At 40.8% G+C, this 25,779-nt stretch overlaps 1 protein-coding gene across 1 annotated transcript; it reads right to left on the bottom strand.

The window, feature by feature from the left end:
• Positions 1–7,477: 7,477 nt before the first annotated feature.
• LOC116251542 (protein LATERAL ORGAN BOUNDARIES-like) lies at positions 7,478–11,852 on the bottom strand. The gene is made up of 4 exons (XM_031625875.2): positions 11,568–11,852; positions 10,561–11,419; positions 9,366–10,246; positions 7,478–7,856 (listed from the first exon to the last, which is right to left on the bottom strand). Exons 2-3 carry the CDS (start codon positions 10,565–10,567, stop codon positions 9,471–9,473), a joined length of 783 nt encoding a protein of 260 aa, XP_031481735.1. The 5' UTR covers positions 10,568–11,419; positions 11,568–11,852; the 3' UTR covers positions 7,478–7,856; positions 9,366–9,470.
• Between the last annotated feature and the right edge of the window lie 13,927 nt (positions 11,853–25,779).

The following is a 25,779-nucleotide window of genomic DNA, read 5'->3' as shown; positions in this document are numbered from 1 at the left end:
AAACCACTAGGGGATGCCAGCGAATGGGATTGGGATCAGATAGAGCAGTTACCACTTAATTCATGCTTTTCAGATGATAATATACAATTACAAACTTTTTCTCTAGGTTTTACATGTATTTGGGTGAATAAAATTCATATATTGATTGGATTCAGTAAGAAAGGACTTGGTTAGAGTCCAAAATGAATTTTTTGAATGCAGAACGCTATTTTGCTCCCAAAATGGCATTTTTTTGTGTGTTTCAGCATCGAAACCAGGTTTTTCTAAAAATGAGTTTTGGGAAATCTTTTTTGGTTTTCAGAATGGATTGAATAACCTCGTCCCCTCGAGTTGCATATTTTTTTTTTAAAAAAAGTGCGTTTTGGGTGTTATCAAAACATGCAAACCAATTTTTAAAAATTGATGAAACAAATATTTTCCACAAAGGTGATTACTCTTGATTTTTTTTTTTTTGTAGGTGTCATCTAGAATGCTTTTATATTGTGTTTACATCCAACTGTTAATCTGATGTGAATTTGTATACTTCGAAGTCGTATTTGGATCAAACAACCAGTTCCATCAATCCTACAAACGAACCACACTTCGCTTTCATGCTTTTAGAACTCCACTTCTCTTTGCTTAAAGGAGCAAAGGGCTTGCCTTTTTTTCGTAAAAGCAAATATGATTAAGCTTGTTTTTTGCCTGAAGAAGATATGATATTATGTACTTTTTGTATCCTTCTTTCCAGTTCCAGTTGATTCGTGTCAGTTTCTTGCACACTTTCCCTTGGGCTTACGAAGACGACGAGTTCCTAAACACTTAGGTCCTGCTTAGCACATCTTCCCATTCTTCCTTTCTTTTTTCCTCCGCAAGTCTCGATATCAAACAGTCAAAAAATTGACGTTCCTGGACAGCAATAATTAGGTCTGAACTAGTAATTAGGCAAATATTGAAGGCGTTTTGTGTCATTGTCTTCTCGGGCCCGAGACCCAAAAGAGGGAATGGGTTTGGAACGAAGTACGAAAATGCCCCTGCCTTCTGCGGACGAGCCTGCATGTCTGGAGGGGCAGCATGGCGTCATTAATGATGGTTATCATGATGCTTCGAGGGTGCGACCATCTCTCTCTCCTCCTCCTCCACACACACATACGCACGCACGCAAGCCTGTTTCTTAAGATTGTCACGTGTGAGAGGGAGTGTCACGTGCAGGGATGTTGACCTTGCAATGACACAAAGGAAGGAGGGCCTAATAAAAGCAGTTCCATTGAATATTCCCATCACATCCATTCATCTTGTCCCTTCCAAAACATTGATGTGCATTAATTTCCCCATCAAATTTTCTTTCCCCTTTTAATGCTGGTATTAAATCGGCCATCCCTCAATAACATGCTCCCTCTTGTTTGGTCAGCTTCATTCCTTTGTCCAACTGAACCCTAATTTAATTTTGGAGGGTGCTAGAAGCCTTTGGATGACTCCAATGAAGTGAAACTTTTTTGGTACCGAGCTGTAAGAATTGAGCATCAAGAGGTGTAGCGTAATTGATCAGACTAACATGAATCATAGTTTGATTCGTGTGAAATTGCTATCTTTTTGAATTGTAAATAGTGGTAATCCGATATTTTAGTTGATGGGTATACTTTGAATCCACTCAAGTCCCAAAGCAATCATATATTCTAAGGACATGGAAAAAGGAAAAAAATGCTTCGGCTCTTCTTGAGTTGGCTTCCGCTCAGCCAAAAGTCACTGACCTAGGTACTAGGGTTTGTGCAGTTTAGATAAAAGTTTAATAGATCTAAACATGAATCAATTTGGTTCCAAATTTATCCTAAATGTGTGTATTTTATTTTAGCTATTCCTTTTTTAGAGGATTTCTTTTACTTTAGAAGTGTTTTTAATTTGGCCCAAGTTGCCCTATTGCTGGTACGGGTCGATCAAGATCAGACCAACATGCATTTCTTTTTTAGAGAACGAAAGAGCTCGATCCAATCGGACACAAGCAACAAATTAATGATTACTCAAACTGTACACCTAGCAAATTAAATGCAAAAGTTAGTTTTGTATAACAAGCTTTACCATTATTATGCTTACAAATGGCAATTGATTAAGTGAACGTTATCCTAGTGGAAGGAAACAGAGAGCCTCAGCCTCCTGGGTGGGCCTCAACGTCTCATTGTTTAAGCTTCTCCAGTTCATGAAAATATGCAACTACATTTACTGAACGTTAGTGTTCTTCTCGAAGGGGAAGGGAGAGACAGAGAGAGGTAGGTCATCTATGAAGCCACAGTCTGCTCAAAGTCTCCAAAGGAAAATGCCATTACTATTGTTGGTGGTTCAACATATATAGGCGCATAAATGTTGAAATTCTCAGAAATCAACAGCACCCCAGTACTAATTGCTTTTCTTACATTTGTACTGTATATTTTAAAGTTTTGACAAGCAGTAATCCGCTTCTATTGGAGAACCCATTTATCATTCGCGCTACATTTACATGAACATTGATTTAAGGCGTCAGAGGGTTTAAATATAGTTCACCTGAAACACAACCCAAAAGAAATTAAGAAGAAAGCAGAAACAGAAACCAAAGTTCGATTAGGTTTGAATTTCTGGGTCTCCTCTTTCTTGGTTGTGGGTTTCTGAATCATTAGAGTGTCAGGGGGAGGAGTTTGTTTGAATGCCTTGGACACGACAGTTACATGTCAAGTCGAACACTGTTGTATCATCACACATTGTCCCATCGGCATGACTCTGATCCCAACCTTGGCCGTATTTTACAATCTTTAAGACATATTCCACACTCGCCTCTCATACATCAAATCAAATCAATGCGTTTCTGGTTTCTTTCATTTTAAAGAATAATCATAACGTCACATCAACGAACATGTGCCTTAAATGAGGCTCGGCTTCTGGACGTCAATCTCGAGATCTTGTGGCCTTGAATTTATTCCTTTTTAAAAGTTTTTTCGGTTCATCGCTTGCCAAAAAGATGTTGGTCCTACGACACTATGTGGCTGCCTTTGAACGACTCTGCTGCCATGCAAATTGAATGAAAAAGTTTAGATCAAAAGTTGCTTAACCTTTAGTGGCATGTCCAAAATCATAACAAAACTTAGGAAAAAGGAGCAGTTCATGTTTTTTGTTAAATGTACGACATTCAGAGTCAAGTATCTCCGCTTATAAGAGTATTTCAAGAGTTATTCTACCATAGTTCCCTTAAGAACAAGGGAAGATTTTCTTCTTGTTTTTTTTGTTCTTAAGAGAGAAAGAGAGAGAAGAAAAGTTAATGAAAGGCATAAAGCAAAACAACAGGAAGCATTTAAAATAGTTGGGTTGACTGTTGAGAGAGAGAGAGGGCGAAGGCACTGAGATAACTTTCTCTTACGCAGTCAGTGCCACAAGGAACACGCAGATGCAAACGTCTAAGATACAGTTTTGACGCTTCATATTCTATATCTAGATTATCTGAATCTGAACCGCTTTCATCTTTAAAGAAATACGTTAATCAGAAATGGGCAAACAAAGGCACTTATCCTGAAAGATTCCTTCATTTATTCCTTCCGCATCGCCAACTGGCTATGGGGAGCCAAACAGAACAGATTCTTGCCCATTTGCTTCAATATATTTTCGGACATGGAACGCTCCAAGGACCAGACAACTCGATGGGACAGAGAGGAAAGCATGGATGAGCCCCACATCTTCTGAGGACAATATCATGGGAAAGCCGGGGATGTGAGGATATAACTACACCAAAGTTTCCAGTGATTTCTCCAAGGAGGATTCTGGCGATTCATTTTCATAAAGTGAACATCTAAAATCGAGATTGGTTTTTCGGATAATCTTGAATATGGTTTCTTTGACATTTCTCTGGTGTAATTTTTGGGCTAAAACCAAGTCCAACGAATTCTTTTGTCTAGATTTGAGCGAGAAAGAGAGGAAGAACAAGAGAGGCCTGTCTCACCTCAAGCGTGATTTCTCTGTTACTGAAAAGAAAAAAAAAATATAATAAGATATTGTATCATGGGTTGGAGATGTTAAAAAATCAGTTCAGATGTTCAAGAATCCATCCTGGGAGGAGCCGTATGAGGCGGAAGCTCCCTTTCCACTTTCTATTCGTTGTCGTCCCGGACCTTCCAATCAAAAGGTTTCGTCCGGCCTTGAGACCGCTGTTCTGGTCAGAGTTGCGGCAGTAGCCTATCTACGGTTGCAGAACTTTTCTCAGGTGATTTTTCTCTTGCCGCTCCTGAACACGCTGACTGCACCCTACGGACGGACATTAGCAGTGTCGGTCACCAGAAAATCTTCAGCCAAAGGTTTACCTGGTTCCAGCAAATCGATCGAACCACCGATACGTAGCTGAGTTTGCTAACTCTACGTACACCGAACAAAATATAAGCACGAGATAGAAGAGAAATTGATTCAGTCATCGTCTCAGCGATACAAGGCTTTAATGAATTACTGTTGTTCACGGCCCCAAAATTTTTTCTGTTTGTAGGTTGTAACCCTTAAGTCATGTACCGGTACCTTATGCATCACAGGATGCAAGCCTGGGTGTCAATTCTATGAAATCGAGTGCAGCATAAAAGGTTCTTAATTTGGTCCGCTGCCACCCATCAATTGCATCTACCTACCGCCAATGTTTGGAGAATAATTGTGAAATAGATGTGCATAGGGGTGACACTTCTCATGAGTCAATTTAAGCAGAACCATGAAGAACTTGCAGGAAGAGATCGTAACTCATTTCTGTTCCACAATACAGTGCCACCGGTAATAGAAGTATGCTCTCTTCTTTTGCTTTTTCTCAATCCGTGTTTTGCGGTACTATGGTACCGAATCATAACATTGGTACTGGTCCGGCAGAGTTGCTCCAGAATGGTGATGTGAAGCCTTGGTCTGGGAAACATCTTGCAAGCAAGAACTATGCCGCATCGTCATTGATCTAAAACATATAAATCCACGAATTTCGACAAGCTTTAGAGAAAGAGAGAGCTACCCTTGGAATGTTTTTCGTCACCGTCATGTCCTTTTAATACCAGACCGTCTTCACTATCTCTTCATCATCGTCCTTTGGTCTCATCAGTTCGAACATGGCTGCTTATTATCATCTACGGATGAGCATCAGAACGCCATTGTCGGGCAGTACAAGTAGTGGTGAAGAAATATGGCTTCTTCTTCTTCTACTGCAGAATGATTCCTTCATCTCTGTGGTGTGTCGGATCAGTAAGTCCATCCCCTAGATTTTCTCGGTTCGTGTTGACAGAAAGCGCGTGGAAACCCGGAAGAGTTTGTGGGTATCGAGAAGCCCATTTTATGCCTCCCGATGCCTTTATCTGGCTCTCCCTGCCTAGAAATTTAGAGGTGATTCCAGAAACACTGTTTGATCAGTCGAATAATATTGAGTAACCAAGGTTATTGCAGCAGCTGGAGGGTCACTATAAGAATTGGTTAAACATGCAGTGGCAAATGGTTCCAAGGGGACCTGATGATTTCTGGTGCTTAAAAAGGTACCGTGGATATATATTGGAACTATCTTAAGCAACATACGTTAACTATCGCAGACAAACAAGAGATTCAACACCAGTTTTCGGATGCCTGGCCGATACAGTTTATGGAATTGAAATAGATTATCTAAGGTTGGTTGCAATTCTAATAATCTCAACATCCTAATCATCCAGTGAAATGAAAGAATTATCCATCTCCAAAATAATAGATAGGAATACTGCAAATATAGTCATTTGGGTACCCATTCAAGGGTTACTCTGCCATATTCCCATTTAATGGTTTTAATAAATTGCCCGCATTAGTCCTTCTTGGACCATATTTGAAACTTATACCCTAAATGGCTTTTGAGAAAACATACTCGATCGTTGTGCGACCTTAGCTAAACGTTTAGGCTGATGAACTTCAAAATGGGTCCTGAAAATTGGATTGATTAACGTGGAAGGACAACCTACCCAGCCAAAGCCCAGTCCTGGATAGGTGATGGAGCTGGAGCTGGAGCTGAAGGCCAAGGCGGTGGAAACAACAAGGACTACACATTCTATACACATGCCAAGGATACAGAAAGATGAGAAGACTGCTAGTGGCTACTGCTAGAAAGCAGAAGCCGACAAGTTCATGCGCGGCAGAAGGAACCTCTGGTGTTGCCCGCGATTCGAAAAGAGAAAAAAAGAGAGTCAGTTCACAGGTGAAGAACAATAGAGCCTAATAAAGCTTCGTGGAAGAAACTGACAATGTTGGTGTTGTTTAGCGTGTTATCGAGAAACGCAGCAATATTAGACTAAAAAAAAAAGAACAAGATGGTTTATTGGTAGAGAAGCTAAAATGTGCAGATTGTCTACGACAAGATATTTGAATGGGAAAGCTGTAGCGGCTATGTAAGAGATGGTTTCAATGTTGGCATTTCTGCTATAGTTTCAAAATCGAGATCAGTTTGAATGTCCCCATTGTTGAGAGTTGGCTTATTTGCTGCACAGCAGGTTGCAAAGGCAAATCAAGATTCATGTTGAAACTATTGTAAAATCATACCTTCAGAGACTATTCGGCAGTATGAATTGACTCTTTCAGGGTGTGCGAGTCCTCAAATCATTGAAATGTGCACAGCAACACATCTTATATAACCAAGAAGCTAATGTTAGATATCTCCTCAGATGGACAAGCAAACTATTGAATTGTATTAGCTGATCCTTTTCTATTTCTTCATCTATTTTCTTTTTCTCGTTCTCCTCCGATGGCTATTGGTTATTTTCTTACTCTTGTTTCTATTTTCCCATTTCCTGTTCATGCATTAGTTCTCTTTTCTCCAACAAACAATGTTCACCACAGCTTGGACTTCTGAAAAATTTTACCATTCCCTTCCCTTTCACCGGAAAATGTGGGTTTTTTCTTCCTTCAAGTCTTAGTAAGAATCATTAGCCATTGATCAGCAAGGTAAATAAGGGATTTCACTTATGTGCTCTCATTCTCCTTCGATTAACAGTTCCGCCTTCTACATTTTGAACAACTATGGTATCCGTCGAAGACTGTAACGAAGTTCAGTCTTGCAAAAATACTTTTACGTCATCCGCTTGCACATCAAATTGACTAACCAGCTACACCATAATTACGAGTAACTCTGCAAAGAAAATCCATGCTTCTAAGAAGTAGAAAATTATTCAGTCTTCTTGCTGCAATGCCAAGCCGATTAAATGAAGTTTTCTGAAGCTTAAATGCACTTACACAACTTCAAGGTTCAATTCCCCAATTGCTGGGATGTTATTAGTATAGAATTGTTCTCACGGCCTCTCTTCCAACGAAGCAGAAAAGAAAACTGACTCACGCAATTTTCAGAAACTAATCATTGATTTATCTCAGGATGCCGGTGTCTATGACAACAGACCATGATGATCCTTTGAATGGATTACTCGACTTCTGATTCCCCAAATGAAAGTAGATCTGTCAAATGACATTTTACGGAAGTAAAATATAGGCTTCTTTCTGAGTTCCTTAAATTCACTGCATTGCATAGTTCTTGCAAATAAATACTTACAGACAGCAGCTTTATTCAATTACATGTAGTGTTTGTCTGTTACATAGAGCAAAACAGTCGTCGTCTTTTTTAATACCCCAAACTCACAAGATTTTATTAACACATCTTATGAAAAACGAATAGGAAACATCCGTTCCATCTGAGAGTCGAGAAACCACAGGGAAACACCGAATACTTGAGCAACTCATTTTAGCCCTTATTTCGTCAGATAACAAGCTGAAATTCAAGAGGATAAAGCAATGTGGCTCACCTATAATGTCCCGGGGGTGCTCAGGGCCTTCTATAAACAGTGCAAACGTACTTGGTTAACTCCGGCACCACAGCTGGGAAAGAGAGATTGTTGCGGTGGATGTTGCTGCATTCGATGAAAGAAAATAGAACATATTGAGGTGAGGAAACAATTGCTCATAGAGTACGAAACAGAAAAAAAGATAATGCATTTTTAGTAATCTTTTACTAAAACTGCCTTTACAGAGGCATGCACTCGGGCGCAGTCGGAAACATGAAAGATGTTATTTTGAATGCGCGTGTTCAGGAGAGTCTGTGTTCTGGGTGTATGATAATATCCCAATCTGTTACTGTAGGCTTTCATCTTCGTTTCTCGAGGTCGAGGTGCACATATAGAAAAGCTTAAACCTCATCCCATTGAACAAAGAGGGACTTGTATCGGTAGGCTGCCATGTGTGTCGTGCTCAGCAGGGCGGTCTTACAGAAGACGAAGAAAGAAGCTGTCAGAAGGAGAGATCACATTAATGTGCGCATGATCCACGGTCCAGGGGTGCCATTAATGGGGCAGAAATAGAAAGACAATAAGGGAAGGGTTCCCCTCAGTGATTAAAGGTGCCGCTTCTTCCTTCTTCTGTGTAGGCTGGCCTCAGTGCCTTCAGGTGATTTTAGATGGAAACGCTTGTTGGCAGGGAAGGGAACAAGGAAGAGCGAGAGAGAGAGAGAGATTCATTGCAAATCAGACTTAAGGAAAATTAAGTAAGCTGATGGGACGAAATGTAACGCGTTTGTCAAGAAAAATACTGCATATGAGACACCAAAAAAGTTTGGGGAAAAGAAACTTGCACTTTTGAGTTCTTGACTTCCTCCTATTCACCTTTGCTGGTTGTTTTCTTCTTTTTGGCGGGAGGGGTTACGGAGAGGGACAAGAGTCTCAGACTGCAGAGGAGCTCATACGTAATGAAATAGAAGGGGAGGTGGTTGGATTCTCTTTTAAGTTTTTGAAAATAATGCTGCCAGTTCCCAAAACCAAATGTCCTTGTTTCCCAGATATCGTTCTTCGCAGGGAATGCCTTTTCACTTTTCCCTCTTTTTTTTTTTTGGGTTCTCTGAAGGAACGCCAATTACTAATATCGATATAAAGCAACAAGGAATGCAGTCTGGCAGCGACAAGAAGAATCCTCTTGAACAGTTCCGTTTGCTCAGGTTATTGATTAATATGCACAAATATTTGGCACGAACGAAAAGACAAGATCAGATGACCACACATGAAACTGTTCATATATAAGGGATTGAAACCTAACGCGGCTGGCAAACCAAATGTCCCGGCTGGGCGAAAGGCCATTATCGCCTATCGACCAATCTCCAACTGTATCAACTATCAACCGGGAAGCTACTTTGTGCTTGAGCAACTTCCCTGAGTCCATTTCGTAAGACCACCTTGAAGATGCTGAAGTTTTTATGATGTCTAACCCAAATTATGGAGAGCTATTACTAAAACAAATTCCGAAAACCCACGTACTTAAATAAAATATCAATTTTAAGATGGATTGGAAAAGTCTAAAATGTAAGAGTATTATTTCCCACGAAAGAGCGTGGGTGGAGAACGAGGGAGGGACTTTATGGCGATGTTGCTTACCGAGAAAAGGTGGAAACATCGACTCGTGGCGAGGCGAGTTTGGCGTTGATCTGCTGGGGTTCTTGAGAAAGCACTGAAGTTGCACATCCATGGGGTTTCTAGTATCTACTCCTCGCCTCCTCTCGTCCGCTGCTCAGCCGGAAACTGATTCATATACCCAGATGACGGTGGTGACGACAGAGCCAAATGGTTGAACCCCACTCCACCACCACCACCACCACCACCACTTCCTCCTCCACTGATGCCGTGTTCGTTTCCTGAGTTTCTGAACCTTGCGATTTCGCTATTATCATAGTTTCTCGTCATCTCTTGCTGTTCTCTAGCAGCCACCAATGCTGCAGCAGCTGCGGCCATCTGTTGAGACTCTAGAATATGCTGTTGGTCCCTGTACAACTGCTCTCTCGACGAGGGAGCAAAACCCACCCCAATCCGCAGAGATCCCGTCCCAGTTATGTTTTGATGGTAGTATTGCTGCTGCTGGTGCGCCGCCATAGCTGCTGCTTGGAAGATGGATGCTGGAAGAGGGCCCGTCATGCCAGTGGCAGCCGTGTAACGGGAGAGCTCCGTTCTTGCGGCAGCGAGGTCAATCTGGAGCTGTTTGAGCTGATGCTGGAGCAACGAGATTATCCCGACACACCCATAGACGGGGTCACTGAGCCGAGCCTCAGCTTCGTAGGCAAGGGAATTGACAGCGTCCTCCCGCTGGCTTGGATGGAGCTCGTTGAGCAGCTTGCTGACATTGCTCGCGCCGAACACCTTGTGGACATTGGCGAACTTCTGGGGATTATCGGGCGGGAAGTAAGGAGCAAAGATGCATTCCGGCGTGCATTTACGCCTCAAAAACTTGCACGCCGCACAGGGGGAACTCGAAGACGATATCGCTGTTAATACATACAAAGGAAAGGAAAAGTAAGATGGAGAAATGAGTTGGATCTCGAAAAGTCGTTCACATCATAGCCTTCTCTTTCTACCATGGGGCATAAAAAAAAAGCTACTGTTCGGTTCTGAATTTTGGAAAGTGAACGATCAGAGGCGATTGACAGTTCAGAGTCGGTTACGGGGTCAAATCTTGGAGATTTCTTTTTCACGAGTGCATCCCTAGAACTGAAGAGAAAAAGGGGAAAAGGAAGGAAGAAAAAAGAGAGAAGAAGTGGACCGTAGAAGAGAAAAGAAAGCACTGACGACGAGATTGTACCGAGCATGGAAAGAAGGAATGCCAGATTCTCTCTCCCGAATTCTCAAACCCTTCTGTGATTCGATCCGCTGCCTCGCCGGGGACTCTGTGCCTTCTTCAAGTGACGGAAAGCTTTCTCCTGATAAGTGAGCTCCGTAGATCAATTCACTTGACCACTCAGTCAAGCGGCGAAGCAATTGCGAGCGGGAAAATCTATCAGACGAACGCAGAGTTCCCGATCTTTTAATTTTGCTTGTTTAATTAAGATTTTTGCAAGGGAGGAAAAAGAAAGGACTTGAGTAGTTCAGACTCCACACGGAGCATCTAGTTCTCAAACGTCACCTCCTCCTCCATCTTCTTCTTCTTCTTCTTCTAAGAAAGAATCGAGCAGTCAAGACTCTACACAAAGTATCTATTTATCAAACTCTATCTTGTTCTTCTTCTCTCTCTCTCTCTCCCTCTCTCTCTCTCTCTCTCTCACACACACACACACAAAAGATCTACCTGAGCAGAAGGAAGATCAGTTTCTTTTTCTCTCTCTCTTTCACTCTCAAAATATTTTACTCAGTAGAAGGAAAATCAGTGCAACACAAATGTAAAAGAACGACTGCGGTTCCGTCACTTGTGGAAGATGCGCCTCTGATTGATCATCCGAGTCCCGGACGTTCCTCTTCTTCTTTGCTGGTTCTTCCTACCTCATCAACGGGAGAAACTCTTCGCCCTTGAATCGCCGATCGGTTCACCTCCGAACCGTCTCGACTCGCTTCTCTCGCCTGGAACGACGTGCACTGGCGGTGTTCTTCCGCCCTCGAGATCCGCCTCTCGCCTCGATTGCTCGAGAGCTTGACCGCGCTTATCCAGGAGACAAAGCTCGTACAGCCTACATAGGAAGAAATGACCATCAATCGGCTCTGGCCTGCCATCGAAATTCGGTCAGGGAAAATCGAATAAAATAGAGAAAAAGAGAGAGAAACGATAAAAAAAACGCCAACGCTGAATGGAATAAAAGAAAAGGAAAAGCTTCGTACGAGATGAGAAGAAGGAGCTCTGTCTCTCTAATCTAAAGCATGATCTCGAGACCTTTCAACAATCTGCCAAACGCTCGTCTGCTTCTTTCTTAGTTCTTGCTCGAGTGATTCTCTCTCTCTCTCTCTCTCTCTTCCCGATTCCTCTTCTTCGCGTTCTTCTTCTCCTACGCCCAGTCGCCCTCTCTCGCTCTCTTCAACCGAGTTGACGTATCCTTAGCCCGGCGTTAGCACCGCAACAGCAGCAGCAGAGGGGCCGAGTCTGAACCTGCTATTTATAGCGCCCGTCCCACTGGTACACCCCAAGTCCCCTCCCCGAATCGGACAGTCCATATCAAAAGAAAAGAGACCGGCCCCGGCCGATCTGTGTGCCGGCCATTTCCCCCCTCCTGCGCTCGTACGGGGAGGGGGAAGATGGTAAGACAAACAAGGGCAGTTGCGTCATTTCGGTACCATGACGGATTTGGCGCGCTAACTCTGACGTCACGAGAGCCGAAGCAATCTGTTCTGTCCTCGCTTTTACTGCGCCGAGTCACAACCGGTTTCCCAACGAAAATGACGAAATACGCCACTCCCTACCTGGCTAGGGTCCTCGGACCAGGGTTCGCGTCCGGCGTCACCCTGAAGATTCAAAAGAGCATGGTCCAAACTTTCATTAGAAGAAGAATTGGCAAAGCGAGTACCAATTGTCGCATTCGCGAAATATTCTTTGTTTCTTCAGCTTCGGCCCGGGGCCAAAAGAAGAAGAGGAGCACTGACGCCGCTCTAGTGGGGCGAAAGAAAGAGCCGGGATAGGGGCGTTTTGGTCAATGTCAAGGAGGTGGACCTGCTATTTCCGGTTGCAGGTGTACGGGCGCAAGGGGAAGGGGCGGGAATTTTCAGGACGAGAGATATGGGGATGACACCACACCTGGTTATCATACGGTTTGTCCACGTACTCTTTTGCCGACCTAGCCAGAGAGAGGGAGGAGGTGAAGGAGTTGAGTTCGTTCGGCTTTCTCCCGCCTGCCGCCGATCTCTGTTCCCGGAGGAGTTAGGCTCCATTTTCCAGTCGAAGCGACTAAACCTTAAGTGATGAATTGCCCCCTTCCCCGGCGGCCTTGGGACGCGTGCGCCCTGAGAACTGTCAGTGCCTGGTGGTCTTTCTCATCTCAGGCAACGAGGTGTCGGATGGCTTCTCCCTTTCCCTCGGTCTTCTTCCCCTCACGTCATGATTCACGACTTCCACGCTCTTAAGCGTGGATCGATCAGGTATCGACTAACACCCGGTTCAGTTCTATTGAGGTTTAGTCTGAAAAATAACAAGACATAAATATTATTTTTATTGATTTCTTATATTATAATTAATTAAAAATATATGCCCTTTTACATTGTAAAACTTGAACCCAAAGATCGATTCGATCGACCGACCCGACGCACAGACCTAATCACCGTTTCTTGCTTCTCCGATAAACGTCACCGATCCTTTCAAGATCAACAGAGGGGAGAGACGATCCCCTCCCTCCCCCGCTCCGTGCTCTCTAGAAGATTCACGCAAGTGGGCGAATGAGGGTGGTCAAAGGGACGCCGCTACGTCCCACCGCTCCCAGAGGGACTACTTCTTCCTGTTCCTGTTTGAGGAGGAAGCTGTCGTATTTTGTTTGTCCGCTAGCCCTACCGACGCCCAGCATTTCATTTTTCCGTCCCATCCTTCGCTCTTTCGTCATTTCTCATCTCCGTGAAAAAAAAAAAAGAAAAAGAAAAAAAGTGGAGGGAATAGAATCGCCAAAAATGTGAAGGAAATTGTGTTCCGTAATTTGTCTAGGCCGTCAGCATTTCCTGAAATTTTACCAGAGAAATTTTGAATCGATTCCAATGTCTTTCAGTGTCACATCCGCAGATTGAAATGAAATCATGGTACCGCCTCCTTGCATCCGGATACAAATCCAAGTCTGTCTAATCAGCAATGTAGATTGACAACACCGAGCAAAGAGAATCTAGCGAGCTACCTTCCATCTCACGTAGGGCGTACTTACTTGAGTTGTGCCTTAAAGGCTGCGACCAGATGCCCTGTCTCGGAGAGCAGCATGAGACTGCCTCAGTCTCAAACATCGGCGCGTCTCTTGGAGCATGCTCTCAGGGGACGTCTGGCGATACTGTATTTTGAGAACCATGAATTTGAAACCAAATTCTTTCATCTTAAATTCGACCTATAATGAAGTGAACTAAAAAATCTTTAGTTTGATGAACCTGGGCTCTTTGGCCATATCAAGAAAAGCATGTCAAACCTTTACTTAATCATCATTAGATGTAGTAAGATGTACCTCTCAGACATCCAGTCTCAAAAAATGCTCAATGAAACCCATTTGCAATTTTTTTCATCTCAAAATATCATTACAAATCACATCTGAGTAGCAGTAGACAATTTATGTTAGAGACAACAGATGTGAGGTAGACTTTCTCAGAGACATAATTTGGGGTACTCAAACAGACAGGCCCTAGAAAAGCTTTTGATGGGAGATGTATTGTGGTCTTAGCAGGAATCACTCAAAAACTCCATGTTCTTGCTGTAAGAAACATAACGCGATTACGGTTATATATTGCTTTTAGATATAAATAACGAAAAAGAAAGGTCCAATCGTTTTGATCTAATTCGCTAGGATTTTCCCTAGTTTTTAGTTCCAAGGTTGCTCATTTTCACTTAATTAATGTGTAAAGTTTATTTTTTCAAAATTTCAGAAGAATTTACATTTACATTTTAAATACCTTTCTGTTAAATGATAAGAAATGATGCTCCTTCTCCAAGTTGGAACGAACTAGCAGTGATATATTGCTTAATTATCAAAGCCGCACATCTTTCTTCTTAAAGTTACGTTATTTATCCTTTGGATTCTACTCTCTCTCTTTTTTCTTCCTTTGATAATGACGTCAAGAGAAAGCTTACCTAGAGTACGCCCCAAGCACGTGATCGACACTCACTCGTCATGATCATACAAAATTTTGTCGCTCCCACATCCCACTTGCGGGAGGTGCTCAAGCTGGAGATTATTTAGCTTAATTATCATTTTAACATTCTTCTTCATTAGACCTGTGATTAACGCCGTAAAGTTGTTTTGATTCTACTTGTGCTTAGAAAGCAAACCGTATGCCGTTGATTAAGCAAATTTGAGATGTTCCTCCCAATAAAACGAATCAAGGTAAGTAAAAGGAGGCAAATTGGCAACTGAACTTGCAGAAGGTCCAAGAGTTTGATATCTATGATATAGTTTTACTTATCATAAGCTAATTGATTTTTTCTTTGTTGGTAATTTCTTATTTAAAATGTGGATCCACCTAGCTTCTGGAGGATGCCAAGATCACATGCATAACCGTGAACGGTAGGTGGTGTGGTTGATCATAGAAAATTATAGATCCTGACAGGCTGTGCTTAAACAAGAAAGACTGTAAAAGTGCAGTAGCACCTCATTATCACATCATTTAGATAATGCCAACGTAATCTAGAGCGGGTAGTATCCTGAAAGTACCTTTGCTTTGGATTAGGCTGCATCTAGCAAATAAATATAAATTACATGTTTCCTAAACTGAAACTAGTTTGCAGTCCTCTTTCTCTTTCTAAAAGTCACCAATCGTTCAGTAGTAAAATTTGTTTTTTAAAACGAAAACTTAAATGGGGAGAGAGAACCATTCCTTATATATATATATAGATTGCTGAATTAATATACGATATCGTGCTTGACAAGTTGTGGTTTGGACGATACATATTGCTCGACTCATAATCACTTCTTCTAATCAATAATCTTACGTGTGATAACTTTTTGACTTCAGTTTGTTATGGTGATAGTCTTGACCTTCAGTTTGGTAATCTGATAGACTCATCGATCGTTGACATATATTCTCTAACCTTTTATATATATATATATTGTATGAGCTTCCAACCAGCCGTTTCTTTTGGACATGCCTACGTGCTTAAGTGAATTAGCCAATTCTTGCTAGTAATCACATTGGGATTTACGCCCAAATTTTAAGTTTTGACTCGGCCATGTTAAGTTTTGGTAAACTGGAGGTGGTTGTAGATAGTGGCTCTTTGAGTTTGGGCCTCTGGCATATCCCAACTTGCCACCTAGTAGCTTTGATTTCAAAGGTTAAGAACTAGTACAACTAGTCACTTTAACAAGCCCATTTCCATTTTAAGCCCTTCTAGATTTGTCACAATCTTTAATGTGGGACTACAATATGAAAGTTGGATGTTATAGTCCACCCCACCGTAAGGCATATACATCTGTCATGTAAGACCACATGTCTGACTATTGAACTATTTTTTATACCACTGTGTCTAATGGATCCCAATGTGCCACCTAACAGTCTTAGTTCCAACTCAAAAAAGGCTACAAACTAGGATAGCAATCACTTGGCAATCTCCTTTATGAGTCCCGTAAGATTCTTTACAATATTAATTTACAATTCACCTTTCTTAAGTTACAAGTCTATATGTGTAGAACTCCAGATCCGAGTATTGAACCAACTTTGATACCACAGTAAAACCCGCCCACTCACACACCAAGTTTGAGCTCTCAGTCCAACTGATCTCTTTTTGCCCCCTAACAACTTAGGTTCTAGTCCCAAAAAAGCTACAAAACTAAGATAACCAGCCATTTAACAACCCCTTCTATAAGACTTTCTTACAATCTTCAATGCAAAACTAAACTTCTCAGGGTGAGGCATTACAATCTACCTCGTAAGGCATGCACATATGCATGTGTAGGACCGTAGGTTTGAGTGTTAAATTGTGCTCTGATACCCAGCATCATGTACATGATTTGAATGATCTTAACCCACCTCTTAACAATTTCAGTTTTGACTCAAAAATGCTACAAATCAGGATAACCAACCACTTAACAACCCCATTTATAAGCTCTTGAAAATCTCTCACAATCTCTACTACATGTCTAAACTTCTCTAAGTGAGGCATATACAACGTGTGGGTCTTCCGGTATGAGTGTTGAACCGTGCTTGGATGCCACTGTAACGAACCCAACCCACTCTCATACCAGACTCAGGATCCTGGTTCTAGGCTGAAGAATAAAGATGAAGAATCTTGATTTTTGGTGACGACACTTGCATAGGATCAAGACTATCATACCATATTAGCACTGAGTAAAAACGGAGTGCAACAAGAAAGAGGAATAAGAAAATGAGCTTAGCAGAGATGGAAATGGTTCTCTCTGCACTTACTTCTTTACTATTTTCATCATCACTTGTAATTACTTACAGACTGCTTATATACATGAGAAAGTGAGTTAGTTACATTACAACTAAGTAAGAAGGGTAGCTTGTTACAACCCAATATGTGTTATCTAATGTGCATATGGCTGAATTAGACCTCCCCAACAGTTACTTATAAGCATGTCGCATTCATGAACCTACCAAGTTCAACTTGGGCACGTCACATAAACATATTTTAAAAAAAGGGATAGTTTCCTTTAACTATTCTTCTCCCGATGTATAGGCATAGAGTTAACAAATCATGCATATAGGCCTCTTGTTGATATGTTGCAAGGCGAACGCATATTTATATATATATATATTCTTATTTTTACAAAGGCTGTAAACATTTGTGCATTTTTTAAGTGGAAATTGAGCATTGATACTCTCCGCAGTTCCTATGGGTTGCACTTTTTTACTTCAAAATTTGAAAACTTCAAATTTTACATATTTTGAAATGCTTAAAAATTATACATCTCAGTTCACAACTTTTACGCACCCTCCTAAGCATCACTTACCTTTAAGTTATGAAACTTTTACGGTGGAGACATAACGTACAAAAGTTAAATTCATCGATGGTAAAATTTTGTGTGGTAGTTTCTGAATCCTGAAAATATAAAAACCTTACACTTTCAATGGGACAGATCACATAGTGTTAATAGTATTCTCCGCCACAGGGTTTGTCACCTTTTTCTCCCTAACGCGTTGCCACTTTGTCGGCCCTCTCTCTCTCTCTTTTTGTTGTTCTTTTGTCCTTTTTTAGGAACCAATTTTACATCTCATTATGAGGTGTAGGAGCAAATTTAATGTTCTCAAATGATCGTTCATAATCTTGGGCCAAAAATAGTGCGTTACTGATGACTGTCAATTATTATATTCAGGATTTCCCCTTGCTTATGACGAGAAATAAGCTTGGATCAGAAAGGCTGGTCCTCAGCAAACTTAATATAGAAAGACGTGAATGGAAACGATTCAGTCATTAGATGCAGCTTCTATTGCAGCCAACTGATCGGGTGATGCATGGTTGGCAGGATGAGAATTGGGATTGAAAATCAGACCCATATTAAGATATGTGCAATCAAGAGTACATGATTCTGTCGGCGAAACCCTGAAAATGAATGCATGACGACCGGAGCCGGTTCTATCTACTCCATGAGAGATTGAGTTTGCACTCAAATGTATAATGTCACCTAAGTTTTGGTGCGTCATTGTGTGTCTCAATCTAGAAAAAGAATTTCTACAATGATCTGATGATATAATTAAGCAGATTAAACGGAGTTCTTATATTTTCTTTTAAAACACGTTTGGAATTTTATTTTCCGGACCAAAATCATGATTTTTGACCTGCCAAATGTTGATTGATACCCATCATCAGACATTCTCTTATTACTTAAAATCGTGTGCTTTAGAGGTTCTAATTTGTTGAATAAATTTTGTCGATCACATCTATCAAAATCTTTTGTTATTTGACCAACTGGATTATTAATGTTATATAGGGTAAGATATGCAAAGCTACTTAAAAAAAATAATAAATTGCAGCTTTAGCAGTTACATTTCACAAACTTAGCCCATCTTGATTGGTGAGAAAGAAGGAGCTCTATTTCCACGGCCACGTCTGTGTGAACGGCTGACAATCTCAATTCAAGAAATTTCATTGTCAGCATGATGCATCTTAACGACATAACATAAGCAAATTAACAAAGATTGAAATTGTTGCTCCCATCAATCTTATGTCGATTTCAGTACAGAAGGTCGGCAATGAGATGGTGTTCAGTAGGCAGCCGCGGCCGAAGGAGAAGCTGTTGAAGTCGAGATTGAAGCCCAATTATCAGCTGCCAATTAGTTTTCCGGTCCCTCATCTTCCGATGGAAAGAAAAAGAAGATGCCACATGCTTTACGACATGATAAGATGAAGCACATGGGCTCTGCAGGATATGAAACTCTCTGGCTCTCACAACCCCAACCATATCCATTCTCGGATTGCGACTGTTTCGTCTCCCCCACAGGGCGACGTATGTAGCAGTAATGGCGGGTTGAAGATGAGGGAGCTGAAGGGGCGGTTGGCGTGGGGCAGTGCCCCTACATAATGCAGCCGTCCCCACCCACCTGCTGACCCTCTGCAGGGGAAGGAGGACAAAGAGGGGGGGCCGCCTGCCCCTCCTCCGTACCTTGTGTTCGGATCGTTTTGGGGCCACCGCTTTACTCTCCGTTCGTACTCAACACTTGTTCTTGCAACCAAACCAAACGGTATCTTAGAGAATCCATCCATGTCACCCCGACCACTCCCGTTCTGGAGTCTTTGGAGGTTGTGTTTGATCCCATTTGAATAGAAAAATTTTCATCGACAATATCTTGTCCGGTTATGTCAAGTTTCCACTCCTACCGTCCGGACAGTCGGCGTTTCAACCTTTGGGTGTTTTCCATGCCCTTTCCTCTTGTGTATCTGCCGCCTCTACATTGCATAGCTATGTCAATATATCTGATTTGAATCAGATATTCAACCCAATCAATATGGAAAAAAAAAAAAATCTTAAGAAATCGGATTGGATTCAAATTTAAGAAATGACGTCCGTGCTGATTCAGATTTGGATGTACATAAATATTTGATCGGATTCAGTTACGGATTTGGGTCGGATTTATTTCTAAACAAATATTCTATACCTAATACTCTTACATTTTGAAAATTGGCAAAATTAGGTTCGAAATTTGGATTCGGATTTGGATATGACTAATCTTTAGTCGTATTTGAATTTGGATATGACTATTCTTTAGTTGTATTTGAATCCGATTTTTGGATCCAAATATGTGAATAATCGAAAAATGGATACAGTTGACGGAATATCTAATTTGAATCCGATCCGTTGACATCTCTACGAGCGTAGTATAGCTGGTCGGATAGACAATTGCATAAAAGGTGCATTATCGGTTCAGTTTTGGTGGTTGCTACTCCTTTGAATGATAAATGTAGGACCGAAAATGGTAGATGTTTCAAATGCAATAATGCATTTGGAAATCCTCTTTTTTTTTAAAAAAAAAAAAACTCTTTGTCAACAAGACTTCTAAGTCATAGTCACAAGTATCTTTTTTACATTTTAAATTGTAAGGTTTTTATAGATGTAATACGGCAAGCTTGAAACAAAATGAAACATACAGTAAATTTTAAAAACATTTAAAACCTTAAAAATTACGAAAAAGTAAAATAAATGAGAAACTAATAAGACAACATCAAACAATAAGTAGATAAATAACAAATAAAAATTAAAAAATAAAAACAAGCAGTTTGGCATTAAAAAATGTGAAAAAAAACTCCTAAAATGGAAAAAAGGGAAAATAAACACATTCGAAATGTGTTTTTTTAATTTCGGCGTTTTTTAAAAAATCATTTTTTGCCATTTTATTTGGTTGACTTATTTTTCATGTTTTAACCTGTTTTTTTCAAAAAAAAAAAAAATTGTGACAATGCTTTTAAGTACCACTACCCTAGACAAAATCCGAATGACGTCTTGCCAATGACAAGCCTCTTATAAACTTCAATTCATGTTAGATGCATTAGGATTGAGTAATACAGACCCAAGAATATTAGATCACTTTTAAAATGGATATCCAAACATGTAGTATGTAATGATCCATTGTCTATATATGTAGACCCAGTACCCAACTAAATTTCTAATATTAGTACGTGCTTGACCCGGGCCCAGGTATGCGGCCAATCAGTTCGTGAACTTAAAAGCTCATAATACGAGAGTTCAGGAACTTGATTTACCAACCACATTCTCATGAGTGAACGTTGAATATTACTATCTCAACAGGGCGCAAATGCATGCATTGGATTCACACCAACTAAAAGACGTCGACGATCGGATTCTTTGCAGGCAAAAAATCGGAAAGCGGCCCACCATGAATCTGATCTTTCATTATCGTTTCTACCTTCTTCATCGGCATCAATGGCATCTACCATTGCCCCCTACTGCTCCTACTTGGTTGGGTTAATAATAAACCATGTTCACACATCACTTTTCCGTCGATCGAGTGTACACGGAGGTGTCTGCAGATATGTCCAAATAGGAGTACTTTGTGATTCATATCATAAAAAAGACATACGATATATTAATCAACCGAACTATGATTATCATATTGTCGCTTATAATGGCCGATCTTTATCGAAAAGAGAAAATTCGGTCACTGCGGTTTGTAGTTTTCGTTATAAAGCAGTAGCTTTCTTTTATCAACAAAAATGAAAGAAGAATAGAGAATGCGGTCAAATTAATTTCTTTGTACGAGAATTTCACACGGGAGTACTTTGTGATTCTATCATGGCATCAACAAATATCCGAAGTCATGATGTAACGACGATACTGGAGAATACAGATTCAGAATTTTACGCTTTCTATTTCCTATGCTTACCTTTTCTTAGCCCCTCGTAATATCCGACATTTTTACGACCATGATATTAATTATGAAAGCAATATGCAACAACTATAAGTGAACATGAGGTCTTCTGTTAATCAACTCCACTTTGGCCTACAATCACATTCACAAAGCCTGTTTTGTCTCATGCAATGCTCAATAATTCCATACATTCTCTATAACCCCACCCAATAATCATGCCATCTTATTCACCATCAATCACCAATTATTAAGCAAATCTCCAAATTTCTCCCTTCCCAGAAGAAAAAGAATCTTACCCAAAAACAGTGACGGTAGATCCACCATAGAGACATGCATCCGCAACGTAACAGAGTTATAGTGTGACTGGTGTGGGCCAGTGCGGTCAGCAGACCTACAAAAATCCGAGTACAGCGAAGGCAGGCAGATCTAGTTTCAGTCACATGCGATGCCCACATCAAACTCGGGTTGGCGACTCAAAGTGCTTCTCAGCCAAAAAAAAATTCTAGCTCCGCCGGGAACCACCACAAGGTTCAATGGTTGGCGGTGAAATTGATCGGTACAGTGACAAGAGGGGAGGGGGACAACGTGGGGGTTCGGGCTTTGGAAGGTCACTTTACGGGCCGTGATCAAAGGAAAGGCCTGCCTGTCCGGACGGGGAGGAGCAGCATGGGATACATTAATGGTGTTGGTGATAGGTTGCAATGCACCTTGGCCACATTATTGAACCCAAATGGTGACCAACAAGTGGACCTTACTGAGTCGCAGCTCAGCTTGGCCTTCAATAATTCTTCCTACAAAGATCGTCCCTTTTGTCATCGCATGCTTCCACCACTTTCTGTCTCTCTTCTCTCTTTTTCATGATCCGTTGCCCCTTTTCAAACCCTTGCCGTTGGATGAACCAGCGCTTAAATGCATGGCCGATATGGTGGTTAGCCCCATCTTTGCTTTCAGAGAAAGAGGTGGGTGGGAGAAATTAATTGGTAATCGAGATAGACATTCATAGTTCGATAGGAAACATTGCAAGAAAGTAACCGGAAAAGTAGATCAAGGTTAAAAACTACTTTTCCATGCTTTAACAGGTAAATCTTTTCTTTTTGTCTTTTTCATCTGTGGATCGGATCGGACGAGATAAAATTTCTCAAAGATGGTGCTTGATGTGCATCATGCACCGGTAAGAACTAATGAAAAGAGAACTCTTTTATATGAGATCAGCCAGCCGGAAGAAACACCAATGGACGACGAAAGCTTTTCATATCGATATCAAAATGGTAGCTCTACGTGATCAATCTCTCCCTCCCTCTCTATCTCTCTCCCTTTAACTTCTATGTGAATTTTTCACCTGCGGACAAAGTAAAAAATTCACATGCATGCATGCAAAGTTGTTCTTGAATCAGGAGAGAATCTGACATAGCCGTATATAAAAGTTTGGATCGATACCAAATTTTCTTCTTCTCGCAAGAAGTCGTGTCTCCTGCGCATTAACTCTTACAGAAAGTAGTCGCCGAAGAAGCAAGTTTCAGATATAACTTGAAAAGGACTGTGAAGTCTAAAATTATAATAATTATCTGCACGTAAAAAGCGGCAACTTTGATCATCAGCATATATATATATATATATATTTATATAATGCAATCTTGAATACCCCTTTATCCATTTTTCTGTGTCTGGTTTTCTTGAAGTATACTCCTTTGATGCATCATTATTTCGTGTTGTGAGTTGATAGATAAACTTGACTCCTTAAAGGGCCCGTTAGCGGAAACCCCAATTGCACACGTCCACTCGGTGCTGATGAAGATGGGTCTGATCCAAGATGTAACTTCTGCATATCTTTTTCTAAATCTGAGCAGACCCGTCTAAATTAATCTGACTTCGTATGGTATCTGCTCTGGATCGGACCCACTTCCGCTTCTCTATACTAAAAATTGTACTCTGTGCTGCCATTGCTCCAGGGTTAACCGTCGGTTCTTACCTGAAGTCGATCGATTCTTTCAAAATTTTCTAAACGAACAAGTTTGGGTTGAATAAATTTGTACTTAGTTTTTGCTGCTCAGTATTGAATTCTTCACCTCTTTCAAGTGAAACATATGTCTTTTTACGTTGATCGTACGAATGAAGCTGTTTAATTGGATGCTTTCTTCAACTCGACTTGCATACCCAAAAAGAGAAATCGTAACAAAAAAAAAAAAAAACGCATATCTATGTTTGTTGCCTAGATTCAAAGTCTGATCAAGATGGTTGACGGGCGTTTACTGTACTAGTAACGTTTCATTTTCACGAGCACCTTCGTTACTTGAGTTGAACCAGGCACACGACTTCCGGTTAGAAAGTCACAGATGTTAATCTTCAAAGAGTTCAGATTCTGGACTTCATTTAGAACTCACTCAATGATGAAGAAAGTTCAATGCACTTCTCTCCAGGCAAGTTTCGATTGCTATCGACGAATTTCAGGGTAACTTTCAACAGGTCACAGGTGAAGTCTATGAAACAGTAAAAGAAACGAGTTTTAGTTAGAGCTCTTAACAATCTAGCCGAGTAGTTGCAGATGGGTGCTTAGCTCTTGTATGAAACTCTGCACCTGAAGGAATCGTGGGCCTTCTAGGTGGAGTTGGTCTGAGCCACACCTTGGTTCCTTATCTCTGAGTGGTGGAATCCCCAATAAGCAAAGACATGAGAAGTTTCTGTCAATTTGCTCTCCAGAACAGTAATCACGAATTTGGTTTTGTATCGTTGCGACACTAATTAGGAACCATAGCAAGGATTTCCAAGGAGCAGACCACGATCTCAATTTAAACAGAATCCTAACACAGACACCAATGGATTAGGATTAATTGGCAATAGCAATATTGGTAGTTAGATGGTGAATCAGACTGTTGTCGTCCGGGAAAAAGAACGCGGATGATCTGCTGAAACATTTTCCAAGTCATTGTTCTCATGCATCTTTGAGCTCCAATCTTAACCTTCTTCTGTTAAAGCTCAGTTCATGCTGAATTTTCTGAGTAATGTATCTGATCATGTTGTTCTGTTAGTGGATCTCTAATTCAATTCAGTTACTCAGGTGAAGGCAAATCAGTGGACTTAGTACCATTGTTCTGATTGCGGCTCTGGTTACCGTTTTCCTGGACAATTAACAGGCTAGCCAAATGCGTTGAGTTTGGGTAAGAATTGGACAGAAGTAAAAAAATATTAACAATCCTACTTGTGCGTGTGGTAAAATCAAGTGCTTTGTGCAACCATGAGAAAGCTCACATGCTTTGTGAGTTTGCTTTGTATGTCATGAGCACTGAAAATCTGAGTGTTTTGTGCACTCATAAATTGAACGGAGGAGTTTGTTGCTTGAAAGTGCAATAAAAAAGCAAGAGTTGAAACTTTTAGGCCATGTTTGTTTATCGAGATCTGAAATCTTCGGTGACATGTTTGTTTATCGAGATCTGAAAGCTTTGGTGATCTGAGATCATTGAAGATGCTTTGAAGTCCCTCAGCAGCAGCACCATCCCCAACAAAAAATCAAAAAACAAAAAAAAGATCCGACTTTAGATCCAAGGTTTTAAAGAAGCAGTGTGGACCTGAGATCACTGCTGTTTTTTTTATAAAACCCACTGTTTGATTAAGCAGGCACTGATTTGAGATCCTTCGGAAGGGAAATGAGCGTGTGCCCTTAAAGACTTCATTCTTCATTTGATTTCTTTCTTTCTTTCCAGACGAGACCAAAAGCCCCAAAACTCTTCTTTGTGAAAATAGAATGAAACTACTAAGTTAGCTCATCCTATATATGATGACTGTTTTTGAACGCTTCCTTGCCCAATTTATTTTATCGTTGCTTCGACTAGGACAATGATGTCAGACCAAGCTTGTCTCAGTCAGTTCACTAATCTCAAGAGGGTAGCAGCACTGACTGGCGTTATGAGACTACTAAGTTAAATTTATTACAAACAGGTTGCAATAGATAAGTTTAAATTAATTTTTTAATTTTTTCATGAACATAACAGAACTAAGAGGGTGTTTGATTGATAGCCTCGGGTTTGAGATCTTTAAGATTTAATGAACTTAAGATGGGACCCTCCCCCCTCTATTCTTAAATTGGACCTTTCATAAATGCAAAGAAGTAAAATAAGGATCTTAGGTCTGAACTAAAATTCTTAATTTGATGAACTATGAATTTTAGTATAGACCTTTGTAAAAGCATGCCACATCAGATCCATGGATTTCAATTTCAGAGTAATCAAACGCCCCATAAAGGATGCTTGAATACAACCTTCCAGCTATTTGGTTTAGGAAAAGGATGAGAAAAGGATTCTCATAACTGATAACTTTCAAGAACGGGTGCCATGGAAGATGGGCTTCATCTGCAAGTGGACGGTGGTGCACTTCAATCTTCTTCTGCAGATTTGGGATGTGCCACTTCGGGCTGAATAGAGAACACGTTTAGATTTAGAAGCAGTAGTTAGAAAACTTTTAGAAAGGTTTAAAGTGTCGTAAGAATTTGTTTTGAAAACAGTAAAAAGAGGAGGCCACCTCAAAGCACCGAAAGTAAAGAAATAAAAAGTTGAGTAGAGACTTCTACCGTGTTCACCAGATATCATTTTTG

Source organism: Nymphaea colorata, chromosome 3 (assembly GCF_008831285.2).
Source record: "Nymphaea colorata isolate Beijing-Zhang1983 chromosome 3, ASM883128v2, whole genome shotgun sequence".
NCBI lineage: Eukaryota > Viridiplantae > Streptophyta > Magnoliopsida > Nymphaeales > Nymphaeaceae > Nymphaea > Nymphaea colorata.
This window is presented reverse-complemented; position numbering and strand designations above follow the sequence as displayed.